Source organism: Convolutriloba macropyga, chromosome 11 (assembly GCF_964194025.1).
Source record: "Convolutriloba macropyga chromosome 11, txConMacr16.3, whole genome shotgun sequence".
In the NCBI taxonomy this organism is placed as follows: domain Eukaryota; kingdom Metazoa; phylum Xenacoelomorpha; order Acoela; family Convolutidae; genus Convolutriloba; species Convolutriloba macropyga.
The window spans coordinates 54070666-54092655 of NC_134478.1; the positions used below are offsets into that span (position 1 = coordinate 54070666).

Here is a 21990-nt window from a genome sequence, read left to right on the forward strand (position 1 = left end):
ATTGTCAAAGATACAATTAACTAGCTGCAGATGAAAGAACAAAGAAAAGAACATAAAGCGGGTGTAGCAGTAAAACAACAGAAAAATACTGAGAAACAACAATTTGTATTACAGTACAGAGGCAACATCATTAATGAATTTGTAAAGAGGCTGAAAAAAGATCATCCTGTACAGACAAAGAGCTGTTTAGCTTGCCTTAAGTCTAGCTTTGATAAAGACCTCAAATCCCACCTGGTTTATGAACTCACTTGTAATGGATGCAAATACATCTATGTATGGCAGACATGCCGACATAATACCACAAGGATTGCAGAGCATGCCAAGGTAGACTTACCGATGGGAAAACATGAAATTGAGTGTAACGTTGATAAAACAGCTTTCCTGTGGAAGATATTAGACCAGTGCAGTAACAAATCTAAGTTATTGACACTAGAGGCGCTCTATAAAAATACACTGAAACCAGCCATCAACACGCGCAACGAATACCGAACACTAGAAGTGACACTGAAAGCTCAGATTGGAGAGGAAATTCCGACTTGAAAAACCGACACATTCTGAAACGAAAATTTCAACTTTACAAGTGAACAAAACCAAAGTAAGCTGAAGGTAATTTTTATAGGTTTTTTCCTAAAAAAGAAACATGTTGATATGCATCGGCTTTATCAAATCAAAAATGTTTATTTACTCAGATGTAAAGTTTTGTAGATACGACTGGAGATTTGTAAACATTCGTTTTTGAATTTCCTTGATTTTGCGATTCTAAACATTTGCTTTTTATTCTCTGGCTTTTCATTCTAGGATTTTGTATTGTTTATAACCTGACGATGAACTCAGAATTCGAAAACGTTCGCAAGAATTTTTTAAATTGAAAATACTTTTTTAAATCTTAGAAATTTCACTCATTCAATTGTTTTGTCACACCTTAATTATTCCGCTCTATTTATTCAGCTCATTAGAAAACCAATGATGAAAAACAGCTGAACTGAGGTCTTAATAACATGATCTTCCGATCAAATTGCAAATCGTCACGGCGCTTAAAAATAAAAAACAGGTGATCGGGATTGAACAGAATATTGATCAACTTTCTCTTTTTTATCCAAGAAAACACATCATGTGAGCAAAAAATGCATTCATTATTACACTGATGTCACAAGTTTCAAAATACTCCATCATCGAACGTATTGAAAAGATAATTTCCCATTACTACAGATCAACTTCTTTTCTAGACAACTCCTTTTTCCATGTTTTGTCAAAAGAATGGAATTCATTGTCAAATCAACTCGGAGATTTCAACTAGCAACAGTGTTCAAAAAATTGTTAATAACGCTGTACCAAGATCAAATTACTGATAGCGTGAATATTTCTGAATGTTTTTTGTGTCGTGAGTTTTGACTAGTTCAGTCTTTAAAAACCTTACTGTGAAAATTTGCAACAACTTTTCTTTCTAACGTAATTTTGTGATTAATACTTTTAATTGTACATTTTATCATTGATAGCATCCCGCTTCAACAATTACAGTGCTAAACAGTAAAATGTCTTCTTCTTGTAGACTATTAGAGGGCAGATTTGCAGTACTCAAGTCTAAATCGCAGACCTCACAATTTGCATAAAAATTGTTTTTGATACTACGAAGCTATGACATCTATTTTCTGACAATATGACAGCTATGTTTACAAATTTTTAGCATTAATAGTTATGTTCTTTCATTTTCGCTTGATAAAATTGTCGGATCTACTCTCTTTTGGCCCCCAGCTTGGTGAGCATAAATCTTTTATGACCCCCAGGCGCAGGTGCTATATCCCAAATATTCCAGAAATGAAATCGGATCTTCCGTTTTGCCCCCCCCCCCAGTGTTTTTTATGGCCCTCAGTTACAAATTCTATGATGTTATATAGCACGCTACGATGTAAGAAAATAGCACGTGCGCCTGGGGGTCATAAAAAATTTATGCTCACTAAGCTGGAGGGCCGAAACATAATATACAAAAAGTTGGAGGGCCGAAAAATAGTATATCCGATCTCGTACAAAAAGGTGCAAATATTGGAGTGGGAGGTTGCCTATTAGAAGTTATCATTGACTACTTAGACAATAGGAAACATTTCGTTCGGGTAGACAACACAAGATCGGAAACTTTAGATGTAACAAGTGGGGTACCCCAAGGTTCTCTTCTCGGACCACTCCTGTTTTGCATATTCATCAATGATCTACATGATGTGTTAGTTTTCTCTGATCCATTTATCTTCGCGGATGACCTAAAAATTCTTGCAGTAAAGAAAACGTTTTGGCAAGTTCAAAACGATCTCAATGGTATTGAACAGTGGGTAAACGAAAATAATGTTGTTGTTGTAGTTGTTGTTGGGGATTTACAGTTTTCACTGAGGGGATTTTCGTCCCAGTCGTCGTCTTAGAAAATTGTCCTATTATTTCTGCAGATCTGACAGTCACAGCATAGATGCCAGCTACAGATGTTATTTTCGTCGAATCGCTCGTTTACAAATTTCCACATGAAATTTAAAACTCGATTTTTAAGGCTTTTTTTCGTATTGAATTCGTATTAAATAAAATGAAATTAGCCATGGACAAATGTGCAAAGCTGAGCATAAAAGGTCAAAAACAAAATTACGAGCTTATGGGCACTAAACTAGAGTCATCCAAAGTCATCAGAGATCTCGGCATCTATGTTTCCCATGACCTGACGTGGAAGACACACATCGAAGAACGACTGAAAAAAGCGAACAAAGTACTCTACCTACTTTGACGAAACATAGCTCTTCAAGTATGACAAGAGATCAAGCTCGGACTCTACCAGTCACTAAGTTTGCCTGTACTCTTATATGGCTCTGCATGCACAAATCCGAACCGAGGTGAGCTACAACAGCTTGAAAGATTTCAAAAGAAAGTAGTCAAATGGATCCTTGGACAAAAAGTCATGCCGTATCCAAATCAACTGAGACTTTTTAACATACTACCACTACCAATGTTCATGCAACTAAATGACATTCTACTTTTATCGAAATTGACAGAAGACGATAGCTTTTTACCAATGCTGAAACAAAATTCAGAAAAAGGGAGAACAAATGAATTATTCAAGCTCCCGAAACCCAGAACTGAAAAGGCTAGAAATGACTTCTTTTTCCGTACATGCAGACTAGCAAATCGAATAGAAAAATACATTGAATTTAATACGAAAAAAGGCCTTAAAAATCGAGTTTTAAATTTCATGTGGAAGTTTGTAAACGAGCGATTTGACGAAAATAACATCTGTAGCTGGCATCTATGCTGTGACTGTCAGATCTGCAGAAATAATAGGACAATTTTCTAAGACGACGACTGGGACGAAAATCCCCTCAGTGAAAACTGTATATCCCCAACAACAACATATAGATCCATGAAATCTCTAGTTGATTATTCTAATTTCAGAAATGGTGGAGGCTGGTGGCCTGTCTGTCTTAACAGACGAACTGAATCAGCTGCGAAAGGAACTTTCCAACTGTCTGGGAGAGTACGAGAGCGAGTATCAGTCGCTGATGCGAGAATGGTTTGGTGGAAGACTTTCAAAAGTTCAACTTGACGAAAATATTCGCGCTATCCTGTCCCCCCATAACGTATGCAAGCATAATTTTTTCCTCATAAAACTGTTTTCCTTCTGTCGTCAAATGAGTATAAGTGCAATTGAGCGTTTAAATGGAGATGGGTTACCAGAAGCAAATGCGTTTGATGAAAGTGATTCAAACTCGCCACAGTCCAAAAAACTTAAAGTAGATCTCTTAAAAGCTGCCGCTGAAAGTAACAGAGCAAAATTATTAGAATCAACTGCACCAATAGAGGGTCGTACCTCATGGAAACAGAATACCATCAACCGTATCCTTCCAATTGCTGAAAAATCTGATATCAAAGGCGCAAACAGATCTGAAAATGAAGCACAAGCAATGAAACAAACAGAAGGCATTGTGGGCCGATTGTACATCAGCTTGTGGGAACACGGTCTGCACACAGTTACCCATGAGTGTGTTCTTGTGATTTTGAAGTTAGTGACCATTTCACCTGAAGGGTTAATGCTCTGAGTACTGTAATATGCTTTTTGATGAACACTCGAAGTCCTTGACAAAGGCAGCAAGAATTTTGGTTCTTTCACATTATAGCCCGCCCCCACAAGTTTTTTTGGTTATAGAGGTTATGCCCCCCAGATTATCGTAAATATATTTTAATGGGTCAAGTGATATAATCAGAGGGAACCACCCTTTTGACGGTCGGTTAGGGGTTGGCAATTAATAATTGAATATTCAATTAATTGATAAAATTAAATGGTCGGTAAGTACCAAATGATTGAAAAGTGCCAATCGCAATTAAACGGATGGAAAAATAAAAGTGGGGAAATAACCCTCATTCTGAGTGACATCAGATTTTTTCGGATTAAAAAGTTTGAGCTGTATGGAAATCATCAATCTAGGAAACACAAGCTTTGAACGTAGACTTTTTTGTCTGAAAAAGTTTGCAAAAAAACAGGAATTTTTATTTTGCAAAAAAAAATCACGGTTTTTAATTGCTCTCAAACAAAGTTTGTAGTAATTATACTAGTGCCGCGATCTTGCTATGACTCGAAGAGGAGTATTGGTATTACATGTTTTTTTAGCCGAACTTTGACTTTTTCTGTTCGAACATTTACTTCTGAGAGAGAGAGAGAGAGTTTAGGCTTCTGTGTAGTGTGCACAAGGGTTTGCACCCATCATTGAGGGGAAGAGTTGACCAGTTTCTGAATTGTGTTACAGCTGCCACAATTGTAGAGCAAGGTCCAAGAACAGGAGTTGACTTCAGAGTAACAATTTTCGAAGTAATTCCAGTAGACTTTTGTTAGATAGTTTGTCAATCTGCTTTATTTCAATGTTAGCGCTTTTAATAATGATATTCAGTAGCTTGCTGGATCTAAACCAAAAATTCTCATCCGCTTTTTTGGTACGAGTTTTATCAATTGCTATGAGCTCGTTTTGTCGTGTATTTACTGCACATTCGTTTAATTTTATTGGCAAATTGATGTTGTAATTGCCTCCCAACAAAGTTAAAAGCGTTATTAAATCATGGAGTTCGAAGTAGTATGATAGCGGCAGAAGCTTGAGTTTTGCCATTCCACTTTTATAATTCATTTCCCAACTACTGAGAGTCCATGCCGTGGCTTTCTTTGCGATCTACTTCTCTGCATTCTGTTTTGTTAACAAACCAAAGGATTGAGGCATAACTTATTACTGGTATGACATATCCCACGTAAGCATTAAGTTTTGTTCTAGTGTTTGCTAAAATCGATACGTTTCGCTTGAGAAGATAGAAAACTTTTGAAGCTTTTTTACATCGTTTTAGACTTTGCTCTCCAAGAGAGTTTTGCAGATATAATGACACCAGATCTTTTTGTTCAAACTTGCTCTCTGGGAATTTAGAATTTAGCTGGAAATGGTATTCGCTGTTTTGCTGTTGTTTTACTGGTAAGACGTAACATTTGTTTTCATTCAGCTTCATTTTGTTCACTTCACACCAGCTTTCTATGGCTTCTAGATCTGTTCGGATATCAGCTGGCGGAGTTGATACTAACTTGAAATCATCAGCATACCCAAAAGCGTCATATAATTTGACTCGAGTTGGTAGATTGTTTACGTATATAATGTTTTAGAAAGTTGACGTCTGTTTCCGAACAATGGACTTCAGCCGTAGCTTATTTTGTACTGTATAGTAATTAGCAACTGCTGGTAATATTCAAGGTGAAACAATCATTTTGAGAATTTTGGATCCCATAGAAGTCCTTCCTACTTATTATAAACCCCCTGATTACCCCTTACTTATCCGTATGCTCAATTCACCTACCACGCTTAACTCACCTACACGCCCACCTCAAATTCCGTACTCTTGCACTCCTGCCACCAACCTACCCCTGTAGCTACCTAACCCCTTCCACCTACCCTCTGCAACTACCTACTACTTAGCCTCCCACTCCCTGCCTTCCCTCATCGACCTAACTACGTAACCCACACACCTAATCACATTCCTAACTGAAAATTGGTTGTTTCTGACTATATATTACTTTGTTTTTTCCATTCGTTGATATTTTTGAAATAGGTAGGCTTTGTTGAGTTTTTATTGAACGACTGTTATCTTAATGTCTGCCGGTTGTGTTTTCAAGCTGCAGCTGAACCAATCTGAAGTTTGTTCAAGACTTCAATTCTGATTTTTTTATTCGAACATGTAACTCTGTTTCTGACCCGTTTTCGAACCCTGGACTTGAACTGTAGCTTAGTTTACAATATATGGTAATTCGGATCTGCTGGTGTTATTCAATGTGAATAGGTCATTTTGAGATTTTTTATCCCATAGAAATCCCTCATACCTATAATCAGAACCCCCTGCCTACTTCCCCCTCCACCGCCAACCTGCTCGTTCCCCAATGCCTACCTGCACGCTCCCAACTACCCCATATCTGCTCGCCAAACCTACTCTTACTAACGCAACAAAGCCCCTACACTTTTCTAACCCCTACTAACTCACGTCCTGGGCACCTATCTCCCCTCTTCCTACACCCCACCTAACTTACTCCTGCCCGCACAAATTCACAGTGACACTCGTTATACCTACCCTACCTGCCCTATGCCCACACCTACCGCCGTTTACACACACATATCTAATTAAGAATTGGTTTTTTTCTCACCTTATTTCCCTATTTTGCTTTGTTTTTACGTTTTCGACATTTTTGAAATATGGAGGGTTGGCTAAGACCCCTAATTGCACGACTCTTCGGGTCATTTCCGGTTTTCTACCGGCAATGTTTTTTGATTGACCAATTTTCGTTTGACCTTTTGAATTATCCTCAAAAACGGGATTAACTGGTAACTTCGGCAGGGTATTAAGCTCCCTTGGAGCTTTACGGTTCACTAGACTCTCAGAATGCGTTTCATCATATTTGCAGACATAAGGCATCAATTGAGCTAAGTCTAGACTCCCTAAAGCGTACGTAGCTACTGACGAAGCTAATCGCTCGCTAGTCGTTTGAGAACAATTTACGCTAATCCACCTTATCAGTAAATGGAATTCGCCAGAGGTACTGCTTGCTCGGATCAAATATTGATAGCGAAATAGATGCTTTTCGATAGATTGATAGGATCTCCAGGGTTTTCCATCCATCAAAATCAATTTTTGTTCAGAGCAGCAATCGACCTAATTAGAAGAATTGTGCGACAGTTGGTGGGTATCAACTTCTCTCGCAAGATTGAAAATCCGGTTTGTGCCTCTGAAATACTATATAGCGTCCATAAATTGAATAGAGAAATTAATTTCCAATACTTAAACTGTAGCTGAGTTTGCAATGTAGGGTAATTTGGATCTGCTGGTATTGTTCAATGTGAATAAATCATTTGAGAGTTTTTGATCGCATAAAAGTCCTGCCTGTCTATTATCAGAACCCCCTGCCTACTTCCCCCTCAACCACCAACATGCTCCCTCCCCAATGCCTATCTATCCGCTTACATTTACCCCATATCTGTTCCCCGCCAACTATTACCTACCCCTAACACCGCAACAAAGACCCGACACCTTTCTAACCCCGACTTACCCCCTGGGCACCTGCCTGCCCTCTTCCTACACCCCACCTATCTTACCTCTCCCCTCACCAATTCTTACAGACAAACGTAATACCTACCCCACCTGCCCTATGCCCACACCTACCTCTTTTACTTACAAACCTAACTAAAAGACTTCATCATCTTTTCAGCCGGCTATTATAGCGCTCCTATTTTTTTTACTTCGTAGAACAAAGAAATGTTTCGCTTTTTACCGCTTTTTCAACATTTGCATGAAATCTTTTTGACTTTTCTAGGCTAGTTTATCTTTTCTCTCATTCTGCTAAGAGTGATTTTGAACATCAGTTGCTCAGCAAAGCAATTAAAAATGAACAGGGTCAGTATACAAATTGAAGTCAGAAATTGAAACGGCATAAACCCATAAAGCCCAATTTTAGATGCCCGCTATTTGAACGTCGTTCCTATACGTCTTAGTTACCATCTCTAATGCTTATTGGTATTGATAGTAGCCTCTCTCTAAAAAACAGAAGTATGTTCAACTACGAAATGCCATCAAAGTAAATCGGATTTAAAAAATGTTTTTGTATAAAATTTTTTTTCAATATCTATTCTTTCAATACCAATGATGATTATTGGAATCAATGGCGGCTATGTTCCGGCAATCTGCCGGGCATGTTTTTTAATTCGTCGTCTTCATTGATGATTCTTGCGGACTGACTGCTTGAAATTGACTGTTTCAATTTCAGTGACTTTACTGCTATGCAGTTAAAATTTGCGTTACGCCATTTGTTCTGCTTTTAGGTCAATTGCGTGACTTACCTCACCCAAAAATATGACTTCTGAAATCACTTAACGAACTTTAAATTTTTTGAAAATTTGCTAGTTAAAGATCAATAGTGTGCATCTAAGTAGTGCCAAACGTATATGCCCTAATTCTTGAGTATTAGATTACTGAGTTTTTGTTTTCGAATAATAATTTTTAACAAGCTCTTTTAGGGATTTTTTCTTATAGAGCGTATGTGTCATAAGAATGACAGTCCGAATCTAACCCAAAAAATCAAGTGGTCTATTAAAGGACTGGTGGTCAATCTGTCTATCTTATTTATATAGTTGTTTCAATTCATGGAAGGCCACAAGCGGCTGTTTTCCGACACAGTCTGCCGGCTATGTTTGTAACATTTAATTGCTATAAATATTGGCCAATCCCCGTTATCAGTAAATAGAATTTGTGAGATGTACTGTTTTTTCGGATCAAACATTGATAGCAAAAAGATGCCTTTAGAAGGATTGATAGGATCTTGAAGGTTTTCCATTATTTAAAATAGAATGTTTTTCAGAGCAACAATCGACCTAATTAGAAGAATTGTGCGACAGTTGGTAGATATCAACTTCTCTCCCAAAATGGAAAATCCGGTTAGTGCATATGAAAAACTACATAGCGTCCATAAATTCAGCAGAAATGTTAAGTTGTGACACTAAAAATGCTTCTAATGAACTAGTGCTGAGCAATATCTAAAATTTCTCATAAGTTTTTTTTTGGTTATAAAATTTGAATTTACATTCCAAATTTCTGATAAAATAAGTACACAAAAAATGGTTAATCAGAGATTTAATTTACTGTATCTTTTTTGCGTTAATATAGCATTATGGGTAGAATTTTTCCATGTTATCCAATAAAGAATCAGAAAGAATTCGAACAATTTTGCGAATTAAATTTAGGTTACTCTTAACTTGAGGGTTTGAAAATGCGCAAAGGTCATAGCATTTTTACTTTAGCTATTTACATAGGACCTTCTGGCACTGACGACTTTCAGCATTTTAAAACGTGCAACTGCGGTTTTAAAGAACATTAAAATGCTGCTTTCGGACATTCAGCGAACGAACTGGTTTCAGACCATTAACCTAGAAAAGCCCCTTGAATTGTCAAAAAGCAGTAGTCTAATGCATACTTCGGAGAGAATTGTTTCATTTCATTTTACTGGTTTCCGTTTCAGTTTTTGTCATCTTCGAATGAAGCTGTTCTGGGAAAATCATCCCTACACCATCCACATTTATCCAGAGATCTGAGAAGTGGGGAGCGGGAACTGACATGTGAAATATCGTCATCTGCGGATGAAAACACATACAGACCAATAACTGTGCAAACCTTGAGGACAGTTTTAAAATTGAAGCCTGATCTGTTGCCGAGTGCTGCTTTTAGAAACTCAGTTCTTGAAAAGTGTATCGCAATTTAGTTGTAGATAATCTTAATTTTTGGTGCATTTTGTAAGCAATGACTTGATGTGAACTGAAATTGTTTTTGTTCCAGCCCCAACTTGGGGCGTGGAAGTTTATTTGATGTAGCGTAAGCGTTATAATTAGTCAATTAAGCTGAATAATTATAATTTAAATCCTATCTGATCAGAAATGTGAGAGGTAATTTGGGGAAGCATTAATCAGTCGAAGAGTTTAAGGATGTTTTCGGAAACAAAATACTATCATAGAAATGAAAATGACACACGTGATGTTAGTATAAATATAACCAACTAGAGCCGGAATAATAGCACGGCAATTGGTTGGATAATTGTGTGACTAATTTTAAAGTCTCAATTTATTAGAAAACGCAGCTTTCATTGCAGATCGCGCAGAAATTTTAGAAGATAATTGGAATGGAGGAAACCACATCAAAAGAAGAATAATGGGCCAGACCGAAATTGGCATCAAATAGAAAGAGCCAAATAATTACGTCAACTTTTGGTTGAGATCATTTAAGAGTGGATTAAGAAAAATTGACAACACCGAAACATTTTCTCCTAAGATATATTAATTGAAATGATCGCGCGACTTTGGTCTGAGGTGCTTGTTCTATTTTAAATCATGAATTTGCGAATAAAAATATAAGTCAGTTAAGTTTTTTGAATGAATGTTGCCAGTGCCCTGGCACGTGGGCGCTGATGTTTCTTTTGCGAGAGCTAATGACAATGGTTAGAACAGTACTTTACTTCTTGCTCTCGAACAAGGTTTGAAGCAAATATCGCAAAAGTGTGCGTATTTTTCGTGGAAAATTTTATTTTGATAGTTTTGTCATATAACATCCTTGCGATTTCACTTCTCGAGAGACTATCGTGCTTGAAATTTTGATTCTATTTTGAGTTGCACGTGATCAGTAACTAATTTCGTTGCTAAAATACGACTTTTGACAGCTGGCCGCAGATTTTGAGAGCTGACATCATAGAGGTCAAGGGTTCGATTCCCTCACTAGTCAGAAATTTTAGCACCATCAATGTTCTCTAACCTTTGTCCCCATCTAAATTGTGTGCCTCGCAAGTCGTTCGAGAGGAATTCGTCCGTCGTTATTCGGTTTGTTTACATTTGTGAGGTTGAAACAGCGGTGCAAAATTTAAAATGCCAAAACTTTTTTTTTTTTTTTTGCAACAAGTAAATTAAAATTATAACCATACGGTTAAATATACCTGAAACAAAAAATAATTCAAATCATTCAAACAAAATAATATAATAAACATCAACAATCTTCTTAAAGAATCACATTTTAAAATTTTCTTTCGATTGTTTTCTTCCTAAAAATAAAAATAACTTTTAAAAGCTCCTACGTTACTATTCAAAGGAATTTTTTCATGTTGTGAGAGCAAGAAATCATTCAACGTTTTCTTAAAAACTTTTCCATTTTTTGCCAACCGAAGCCAATGTGGTAACTTATTCCATTTTTGTACGCATTGACGAACAATCGAATTCATTCCAAAGCTTGTTTCGGCATTTTGTCTAACTTTGAATTGTTTTGTTCGAGTATTTTGATGAAGACTCAGATACCCGTGAAAATTTTCAGGATTTTCTGGCCTAGCGATATCATAATAAAATTTAATTAGCGACATTTTCGCTATTATCAGCTCAGCTGGTAGGGTTTTTGTCTGGATTAGCAGATCTCTCGCTTTGTCATACTTTTTGCGTAGAAAACACACCTTTATACCCCAGTTAATCTGTCGGTTAAGGCGTTTTAGGTTTTTTGCAGATAAATTTTGAAAAAAGATTGCCGAAAATGATAAGTGCGAAAGCACAAGTGATTTTAGAAGAAGAATGCGCGCGTTCAGGGGAACTTGATGTCTTATAAGGTAAATTGATCTTATAGCATGAGCCATCTTTTTCAAGGTTTTATTCAGCTGCTCCTCAAAACTAAGATTCCTGTCAATTTGAATACCAAGATATCTGCAACTTTTTTGTGTTGTGAGAACTTCGTTTTTGTAAAAAATAGATCCGAAATCAGAATTATCGCGCGAGAAAAAGATTAATTCGGTTTTGTTTGTATTCAAAGTTAGTTTGTTCATCTCTACATATTCTTCTGTTTTTTGTAAAATTTCCGTGACTTTTCCATGAAAGCTACCTTTCTGTCCACAACAGACAATACTTGTGTCATCTGCGAATTGAATTACCTTTTCCGTTGTGCTTATATTAGATGAGAAATCGTTCACATATAAAAGAAAAATGAGTGGTCCTAAAACAGTTCCTTGTGGCACACCGTGATTCAAAATTTCACAATCAGAGAATACGCCATTAAGTTTTACCTTTTGTCTACGGTTGGCAAGAAATGAAAACAATAACTCTTTCGCTTCCTGGGAAAAACCATACATTTCAATTTTTTTCAGGAAAATGTTATGCGAAATGGAATTAAACGCTTTTGCAAGGTCTAGAAAAATAGCCACAGTTTCTTTGCTTTTATCTAGATTAGCCGAAACTGTTTCAACCAGTTCTAGAACTGCATCTGTTGCAGACTTTTTTTTCTGAAATCCGAATTGCTCTTTGTTTATAATTTTATGATTATCAATGAACTCCATTATCTGAGTCAGGAGGAGGCGCTCAAAAATTTTTGCAAAACTCGGAGTTACAGAAATTGGTCGATAATTTGTGCTATCTAGCTTATCACCTTTTTTAAAAATTGGTGTAACATAGGCTAGTTTCATTTTTGTTGGGAAAACATTCTCCTTAATGCACTGATTCAAGGCGAACTGTAGATGTGCGCCTATAGCTAATTTGCCAGACTTTATGAGTCGAATTGAGAATTCACCTGGTCCTGCCGCTTTGTTATCGTCAAGCGAGTCAATGACTGAATAAAGTTCTTTTTTAGTCACAGTTCTGAATGTGAATTCAGGTATATTAAGTTTATCAGGGTATTTACAAGCAATATTCGAACCTTTGAAAACTCCTAGATTAGCAAATGCTCTATTTAGACAATTGGCAATGTTTTTTGGTTCCCTTGAAATTTCACCACTGTCTAATCTGATTTCATCAACCTTGACAACTCTTTCACTCGGACTGGTCTTTTGTTTAATGAATTTCCATTGTTCCTTACTTGTTGGTAGTTTTTGGAAGAAATTGATGCAAAAATTGTTGTGCGCCTCCCTTAGTCTCCTATTAACTAAGTTTCTTATGCGCTTAAATTCACTGTACGTCTCACTGTCAGGACTTCTTTTCCATTTATTGAACAAAAAATGTTTTTGGGCAATCAAATGTTTCAATTCTTGTGTTAACCAGGGCTTAGAATTCTTAGAAATTTCTCCCCTTTTTTTAACACTCTGAATTGGTGCGTGTTTTTCAACAATTTTCTCAAAAATATCGATGAATGAATCAAACATATCGTTGCCATTCTCACATTGGTACATTCGAAACCATTCGGCGAGGGCAAGATCTCTGTTAAATTTAGAGCGTGAGAAAAATCGAAAACTTCTCATCGTTATTATGTTGTCACTCTGAGATTTTAATGGGAGGTTTGATTCGAAGATAACAAGAAAATGGTCGGAGTTAAAAGGGGTTGTTGTGACATTGTAGGCAATTATCTGATCTTTTGAAACAAAACAGTGATCAATAAGTGTAAATGTTTTATCAGTACCTCTGGTTGCATCCCTTAGGTTAACAATTTCTAATCCTGAATTTGACGCAAAAACATCTAGTTTACTTTTCTCTATCTTGTTCAGATAATTCAAGTTGTAATCTCCCAGCAAAATAACGTTATCTGTAACGCTATATGCCCCCGATACTTCGGTACTTAACTGATCAAGAAAATACTCACCAAGACGTTTGTTTGGGCAATAAGAAACGTTAACAAGTAATTTTTCAGTCAGAGGGTCTGTTATTTCAACCCAAATGGATTCAAAAAAACTCTCATCAACCGTTTCAAGGCTTCGTCGATTGTAATTGCTGAATCCTTCCCACTGAATCATCGGCTTCTTCTCTTCAACCTTTGCTGAGAAGACCATTTGGTCGTTTTGTTCGTCTGAAGCAAATGTTAAAGCCACTTGTTCAGGCCATTCGTTCTCTCGCTGCTTCAACCAGGCCGGCCCAGTGAGCCATAAACTCCACATTGCAAGATTCTATAATGCCAGAGTTTTCTAAAAAAAAATAAAACAGTGCCCGAGTTCAAGCGTGTAAGTTTTAAGCATGATTTCGAGACTCCAGCTGAAGTCACTACCTTTATTGGAAAGCCTGCTTTACAGTTCGAACTGGTATGTGCTTCGCGATTGATCCCTAATTTTATCTCATTGCCTTTCTTGAAAGAATCAAGTGTTAGTTTTTAAATTCTACATCTCTTCCGTGCACATTCCACAAAGCAAGATTTTCATATATAGAGTTAAACATATAAACTGACAGAGTGTGTATTTCGAGCGATTTAACGTGACTGCGCTTAATTCATTTAATCAGATCATTAATTAATTGCTCTCAAACGAAGTTAGTAGCAATTATATTAGTCCTTTTGGTCTTTCGCTTGACAGATTTTTCGCTTGACAGCGATTTTTCGCTTGACAGATTTTTTGCATGAACCATTTGACTTTTCTTCCTTAAAAACGCGTCTAGTAGTCCTCCAAGATGTTAGTGTGATGAATTTACTGGAAAAGCCTTGGTTTAAGGTTAAAATGTCATTTGTAGGAGTTTTTGAGCCCAAAATGTTGCCATTTGTTTTTTCGTCATTTTTCAGCTTTATTGTTGGACTAGTCTAAAATTGAGGCTGGTTAAAGTTAATAAAGGTCCTTTGCAAGACATAAATACTTTTTATGACATTTACATTTTGGTACTCCAAACAGTTCTATATGTTTTGGTACTCCAAACAAAAACATGCAAAAACTGATTTCACAAGTTTTTTGAAAATTTTTGTCGTTTTTCTAGTTTCTCCAGACTCAAGAGCCCCAGGAACCTCTTCTAGGGTTTGATGAGAAACTACAGCATAGTTTCCAGATGTAATGGAATGTTTTTTAAGGTATTAACATAACGAATTTTAGCTTTTTTTTGTTAAAACTTGCTTTTTTCATTTTTTTTGCCATATATTGTCTTGCATATATTGTCTTGCCATATATTGTCATTATTCAGGTTTTGCCAGCCCGAGGAACCAGAAAGCCTCCATTAGGGTTCGGTAAAAATTCTGAAAAAAATATTATTGGCCATAGATTAGTGTTCAAATTTATATCACAAAATTTAACAATTTTTTGATCAAATTTGCAACTTTAATTTTTTTTGTTTTTTTCCCGCCTCAAGAGCCAAGGTTGGTCGTCTGACCCATTTGACTTTCGTCTTCAGAAGAGGGACAAAGAGTTAGCGCTCAGTTTGCATAAAGTTCGCTTAGAGTCGTTCAGCCCATTAGTCTTCAAGTATGCGATTCACAGAAACTGTTTTGGAGATTTAAGGTGTGAAGTGCGGTTCTTAGAAATTGATCCCACGCCCCACCCCGCCTCCCCCATCAGCCCCCCAATCCCCACCCCTTCCCATCGTTCAGGCCGTAAGGGCCCCGTGAAGCCAAAGATCCCCCTCCCACCGTTGCCCCCCCCCCCCCCCCCTCGGTGCACCCCCCCCCCCCCCGCTGCGCTCAGCTCACGCCCCTTTAATTAAGCTAAAGCTATTGTCACTAAACCGTGGCCAGCTACTGGCGAAGCCAACCGCTCGGCTGTCGTATGAGAGCCCTTCGCCCGACGTTAGTCGGTTATGTTTATCGTTTTTGGGTTTTGTATTAGCAAAACGAGCAAGACTGTGGACACAAATCTCGCATGAAATGAAGTACTAGGGGCTTCTCTAGAGAATGTGACATTTCATTTCTTTACACATCATGACGTGTGCGTTAAATATTGGTTGCGACCAGGGGGTTTTAAATAACAAGCATCCACCATGCTCGGGTCGCAAACGGCAAAGACCCTTTTGTCAAAAAGAAAGTAGGATGTTTTCCATTTGTTACAGAATGATTTACTATGCAATGGCGCGTGCTCTGTTACGGGGAGGGGGGTGCGTAACGTACTTGGGGGGTAGAAACGGTAAGAATCCGAAAAGTTAAAGAGAAAATCAGTGATAAAGTTTAACAACTTAAATTGACATTTCTAAGAGACATATTAATCAAATTTAGATAGATAAATAATAAATAACACGTCAATGTTAACTTTGGGCGAAACAATCAACGTTTTTAAGTTCAGATAGAACTCAATTTCTGAAACAAATCTTCTACGCATTAACAACTTTAAACAAACTGCCCTACGCCAATGTCGCGGAATCTGCTCTTTCATGGTAAGCAATTTTCTTTAACGTAGTTTTTTATGAAGCTAATTTTGGCTTAAATTTCCCCCTCAATATTTCAGCCACCATTTTTACTTTAGCATGCTTATATTTTTTGAGACATTCGTGAACATTCTACTCAGAAAGAAATGAAAATTATAGAAAAACAATTCGAATGAGTTTGTTCCTCTAACTCTTCATAAACTAAGCATGGATGCTGCAAAAAAATTTACGCTAACGAATTTACTTGGGGTCAATTTCCATTGTGTATCAACAAAAACATCATGAATAAAGTTACTTCAAGAACTCATTGTCTTCACACACCTGCATTTGCGAACCCAAAGCGCCAGATTTATCGCCACCTGCGAATAAAAACAGATTGGAATATATTGTTGGCGCTACATAGTGTCCGATAAAATTTGATCAAATTATTCAGGGGACTGATAAAATAATTTTGACGCCTAATAACCCAATCAACGTCTCTGCAACGTTTGCTCACCTGAAAATTGGAACCGAATAACACTGTTCAAAATGTGCTGTTACTCTTTATGCTATGATACCCTGACCTTTTCTATTAAAGTGAAATTTGACCTGGAGGTTGGAGATAACAACACAAGGGGTCCGGATTTCGACCCTTAATGGTGACGAACTGCACAATGTCGTGGTCTCGAGCACGAGTAACAAGAATTTTATTATTTTATAAATTGAATTCAAAATGGCCTAAATGTACAAAATTTCACAGGTATTTATAGTCCGTATCAGAATGAAAATTTACAGATCCGTCTAGATATAGATAAACTGATATGGGATAATTTACACCAAGTTTTCCCCCTTGCCGTATATGGCAAGTACTAATGCAGTTTTTTGCACTTAACACATTGTTCTCCCTACCTAAGAACATGTCATTTCTATCTAGTAGGAGGATCGGCGAATTGGTTTCTGATCATATCTGGTGGTGGGAAGGTCGAATCTATCACACACATTTATGGTTTATGTACACTGATAAACTTGTGGTATGAACAATTTTGAATCGACGATTCGGTTCAAATTAGAAGCCATTATTCAATTTTACTTCACCAAACATCAGGTAAGAAAGTTCTCTTTATATATCGAAGGTCTAACTTAAGTTGCTAAGTTCGCCACTTCTCGATATATCACATCCTCCATCCTTTTTTAAGCAAGTTTGTAGGAATAGCTTCTCCAAATCTTTCTCGTTGTTTTTTATTTCTGCTTGAAGTTTTCGTGGCCACTGAAGGTTGTTCCCCTTCAACTACTGAGGTTTCTTCAGTAGAGTTGGGTGATGCCAGTCTATGTCGTCCCTACTGCTCTCAGACTGTGAGTCAGTAGATTCAGTCTTGATTTCGTCAGGTTCCAGCCGTGCAATTTGGTTGTCACTAACAAGCACTGCCTTGTTTGAATTCTCCGACTGAATAAACGAAGTGTTCATTCCTTTACGGATAATGAAAGTAGCTGGAACCGTTGGTGAACTGTTCGTCGGTTTGAAGAGGACTCGCTCACACAGATCAAAATCAGTGACTGCTGGAAGTCGTACTTTGCGTCCCAGTAGCAGTTCAACAGGAGATTGCCCCGCGTGTTAGAAGTGTTCCGATGTGTCATCAAAGCCCGCTGTAGGAAAGCGCCAAATGACACATTCAGATTTGGACTCCAGGCTTGAACAGCCCGTTTCACTGTTTGGACTGCTCGTTCAGCAATCCCATTTGCACTCGGACGGTAGATGGGAGATTCCATCTTTTTAATCCCCAGTGATTCACACCATTGCTTTAAGTTGGTTGCTGCTCACAAACTCAGGACCATTATCTGATACTAATATTCTTGGTATCCCAAATCTTGCAAAGATTTGACTCAAGTGCACCTTCACTGTTTGCGAGGTTCTATTTCCCGCAGGGAAGGCTTCTATCCAACCTGATCCCGCGTCTACTACCACTAAGATGTTACCTTGATCCTTAACGTAGCCCCAGTCCATGTGGAGTCTCCCAAACTTCAGCTTCCGGCCAAGTAGATACTGTTTTCCCCAGGCTAGGCCTGTTTTCTTGGCATTCCTTACATTTACTAACATACCGAAGAACATCTTGGCTGATGCCGGGCCACCAAGCTATCATTCGAGCTGCTGTTTCAGTAGCATTTTTGCCTGGGTGAGTCTCCTGAGCTTTCGCCATTACCATGGGTCTTAATTTGGGTGGAATGAAAAGCACAACTCCTCGAAAGATGATTCCATTGTGAAGGGTCAAGGCGTCTTTCTGTTGTTCAAATCCTTTTTCTGCTTCTGAGCACTGTCTCCAGATGCCGCTTTTTATTCGTTTGATGATATCTTGAAAGAGTCGATTCGATCCCAGCTCAGTTTTGATGTCTGACTGGGTCACCAGGTTTGGACGAAGTAGATATTGTCAAGAGCAAAGCAGACTTGATCACTGTCATCGTCAAAGTCTAGTCTGCTCAAAGCATCAGCGTGGGGGATCTGTTCTCCGGGTTTATATTTCAGTTCGAAGTCAAATCCCATCAGCGCTATCGCGCATCTCGAAATTCTTGCTGATGCTGTTTTCGGAATTTCTTTGTCTGGGGCGAAGAGATATTTGAGAGGTTTGTGGTCAGTCTGTAGAATGAACCTTCTTCTGAGTAGGAATTGTTTCAATCTTGTGACCACAAAGACGATTGCAAGTGCCTCTCGCTCAATATTGGAGTAATTTTCTTCGGCTTGTGACAACTTCCTCGAGACGTAGATCACAGGATGTCCTTCTTGTGAGAGTACACCGCCTATAGTTTTCTCTGAGGCGTCTGTTGTCACAGTTGTTTCCTTCGTTAAGCTGTAGCGGCTTGAAACTGGTTTTGAGTTGGATTTCTTCTCATTGATGGTGAAAGTTTTTTCACGTAGCCGACTCTTGACTGCAAGCATTCGTTTTTCATATTGGTCCTTTGTTGTTCCATCTACCAGGACGTCGTCTTGGAAGATAACAACACCCTTGATTCTTTTGAGATTTGACTCAATGTAATTCTGGAAGATTGATGAAGAGTTCTTTAGGCCCTGAGGAAGCCTGCACATCTTGAACAATCCTTAAGATATGTTGATTGTGCATATTTCTTTTGCATCCTCGTCCAGCTAAATTTGATAATATGCGTCTGATAAGTCAATTTTTCCAAAGGAAGAGGCCCCATGGAGATTATGGAAAATGGTCTCCATGTCTGGGATTGGATAATCCTCGTCCATAACTTTGCCATTGATGTGAACTTTATGGTCCACGCATAGTCTCAGAGCTCCATTTTTCTTCCGCTGCCACACTACTGATGATGCATTTGTGACCCCACCAGGTTGTACTGGCTTCAGGATGCCCTGTCGTACCATTGTTTTAAGCTTCTCTTTGACCCTGTCTTGGAGAGGTAGAGGTATCTTTCTGGCTTTGCAGAACATTGGCTGTGATCCCTGTATGAGTTTCACATGCGCTTTGTATCCTTTGACTGCAGGTAGTCCTTCATCACTCACTGCATTGATGCCCTTTTTGGGTAGTATGTGTCCCAAGTAGCCCAAATTTTTTGTCGGATTCAACAACTGTTAGATGTTGTTGCCTATACTTGCTTCCGTTCCAATCAACATCACATGTTAGTGATCCCAGAAGCGTCAGTTGATGACCGTCATAGGTCTCAAGACGTCTGACTTTACCATTTTACTGAGGTTTACCAAGCTCAGTCCAGATTAATGATGAAGTCACGGTGCTATCAGCACCGGTATCAACTTGCATTTTTATTTTATGGTCTTTTACTGTAATGTACTCCCATGTCACCGACATGTTAAACACGTTTTCCCGTGTATAGTACAGTCCCATCTCCATTTAGGATGATGTTTGACCAAACAACTTACCCTCTTCCTCGCAGAAATTGTTTTGGTGGTCAGACTTACCTGACTTAGGCTGAGTTTTACTTCTGCACATTTTTGAAAAGTGCCCCACCTTTTCAGAGGTGTTACATTTCTTGTTCAAGACCAGACACGACTTGCTACTGTGTTGCTTACCTCCACATCTATTACACAAGTTACCTTTGCCTTTATTACCAGTGAATTTTTCACTAGGTTTTCTGAAGGTCTTTTTGAAGTTGTATCCCACTTCTTCTTTTATTACAAATGGTCTATTACCTGTTGAGGAACTCGCAAAAGCCGTTGCTTGACTTCTGAATTGTAATCTTTCTGTCATTTCAGACAGAGACATTGTTCGCTTAGTTTTAATGACGTCTAATAGTCCTTATTTGGCCTCAGGGTCTCTCAAACCTGAGATAAATTTAATTTTTACCAACTCTTTCTTAGGGTTTGGTGCTGTTTTAAGTTTTTCGAGGTCACAATAACGTGCTTCTTCTCTTAGGCGCGCTAGAAAACTGTCGTCAGATTCTCCAACACCTTGGACAACGGACAGAAGTTTAGCCGTTTCTGCCGTTTCTACTCTCTCTTTAGGGGAAATATAGTTTTGAATAGCTTGTCTGATCTCTTTAAAAGGAGTTTAACAATATTTAGGGCTCATAAGGCTACTAAGTTTATGAAGTAAGTCCTGGCCGCATATACTAAGAAAGAGATTAGTTACCTGTAGGTCCACGATCGTACCGTCGTTGTTGACTTTATCTTTTTTCTTCTCTGCGCAACATTTCGCCACAAAAGACATGATGTACGCAGTACAGGATTCAGCATTCTGCAGATCCAAGCTTTGTCGGTCGTTTGGTGGCCTGGTCACCATTGCCGTGGTCTTGAGCACGAGTAACAAGAATTTTATTATTTTAATAATTGAATGCAAAATGGCCTAAATGTACAAAATTTCACAGGTATTTATAGTCCGTATCAGATTGAAAATTTACAGATCCGTCTAGATATAGATAAACTGATATGGGATAATTTACACCAAGTTTTCCCCCTTGCCGTATATGGCAAGTACTAATGCAGTTTTTTGCACTTAACACATTGTTCTCCCTACCTGAGAACATGTCATTTCTATCTAGTAGGAGGATCGGCGAATTGGTTTCTGATCATATCTGGTGGTGGGAAGGTCGAATCTATCACACACATTTATGGTTTATGTACACTGATAAACTTGTGGTATGAACAATTTTGAATCGACGATTCGGTTCAAATTAGAAGCCATTATTCAATTTTACTTCACCAAACATCAGGTAAGAAAGTTTTATATATCGAAGTTTAAACTTAAGTTGCTAAGTTCGCCACTTCTCGATATATCACACACAATTTATTGGATTGACCAAAATCCGACACAAATTTCACCGATAACGCGTATGCGAAATCCTCAAATTCAACAAAATATCCGACGTTTTGGCCATAATTCTAAATCTATTGATCAACCCTAACTTTAATCCTTATTAGAAATCCAACCTAAAGCAGAAAATAAATTATGGGTAAATTTGATTGAAACCCTAATTTATAATTTTCATTGATGTTGTTTATTACATATAACGCTTAGCAGAGCCCAATTTTCTTTAGCTAGTTACTTTCAACTCTTATAACCTATTTTGCCTAAAAACAAATTAATAACAACATAATTTGCTAACCTGAATGTTAACCTACCTAATGTTCAAATGCCAACCCAATTGTTGATCGTAATTCAGATCACTCACAACTTACTATAAAACCTTTCTACAACTTTTGATACCTAACCACGTCGCTGTTAGATTGCTATGAATGTTACTGAATTTTTGGATCTTTGTAGGATCACTTTGTTTCAAATATTCACCTGGTTTCAATGCTAACGATAACACATTGCTAAAGTTAGGATAATTCCGATTTCATAGATTAAAATTATTTCAATTTGACACATTGCTCCTGCCATTTAGCGTGCTGAAATTTTCGGTCTTTGAACCCCATATTTTTATTATTTAAAATGAATATATTTAAAATGAATTAAGTAATTTCCGG

At 37.8% G+C, this 21990-nt stretch overlaps 2 protein-coding genes across 4 annotated transcripts in view; both read left to right on the forward strand.

Moving 5' to 3' along the window:
- Window positions 1-3381: 3381 nt before the first annotated feature.
- Window positions 3382-9951, forward strand: LOC142349962 (transcriptional adapter 1-like). 2 transcript variants are annotated; one of them, XM_075401831.1, is made up of 3 exons: window positions 3382-4027; window positions 7182-7257; window positions 8894-8941. In XM_075401831.1, the coding sequence occupies exons 1-3, from the start codon at window positions 3423-3425 to the stop codon at window positions 8912-8914; spliced, it is 702 nt and encodes a 233-aa protein (XP_075257946.1). In that variant the 5' UTR covers window positions 3382-3422; the 3' UTR covers window positions 8915-8941. The 2 variants fall into 2 exon arrangements, with proteins under 2 accessions (XP_075257946.1, XP_075257945.1); XM_075401830.1 differs by lacking the exon at window positions 7182-7257 and adding an exon at window positions 9551-9951 and having other exon boundaries at window positions 3384-4027; window positions 8894-8969.
- Window positions 9952-15946: 5995 nt separating this feature from the next.
- The window catches only part of LOC142349364 (uncharacterized), a 99574-nt gene continuing 93530 nt past the window's right edge, over window positions 15947-21990 (forward strand). The window contains exon 1 of one of the 2 annotated variants that reach the window (XM_075400849.1): window positions 15947-16085. In XM_075400849.1, coding sequence (XP_075256964.1) covers window positions 16061-16085 — 25 coding nt within the window. In that variant the 5' untranslated portion in view covers window positions 15947-16060. Of the gene's footprint in view, window positions 16086-21004; window positions 21474-21990 lie in introns of those variants that run through there. The other variant, XM_075400850.1, reaches the window with a different exon arrangement.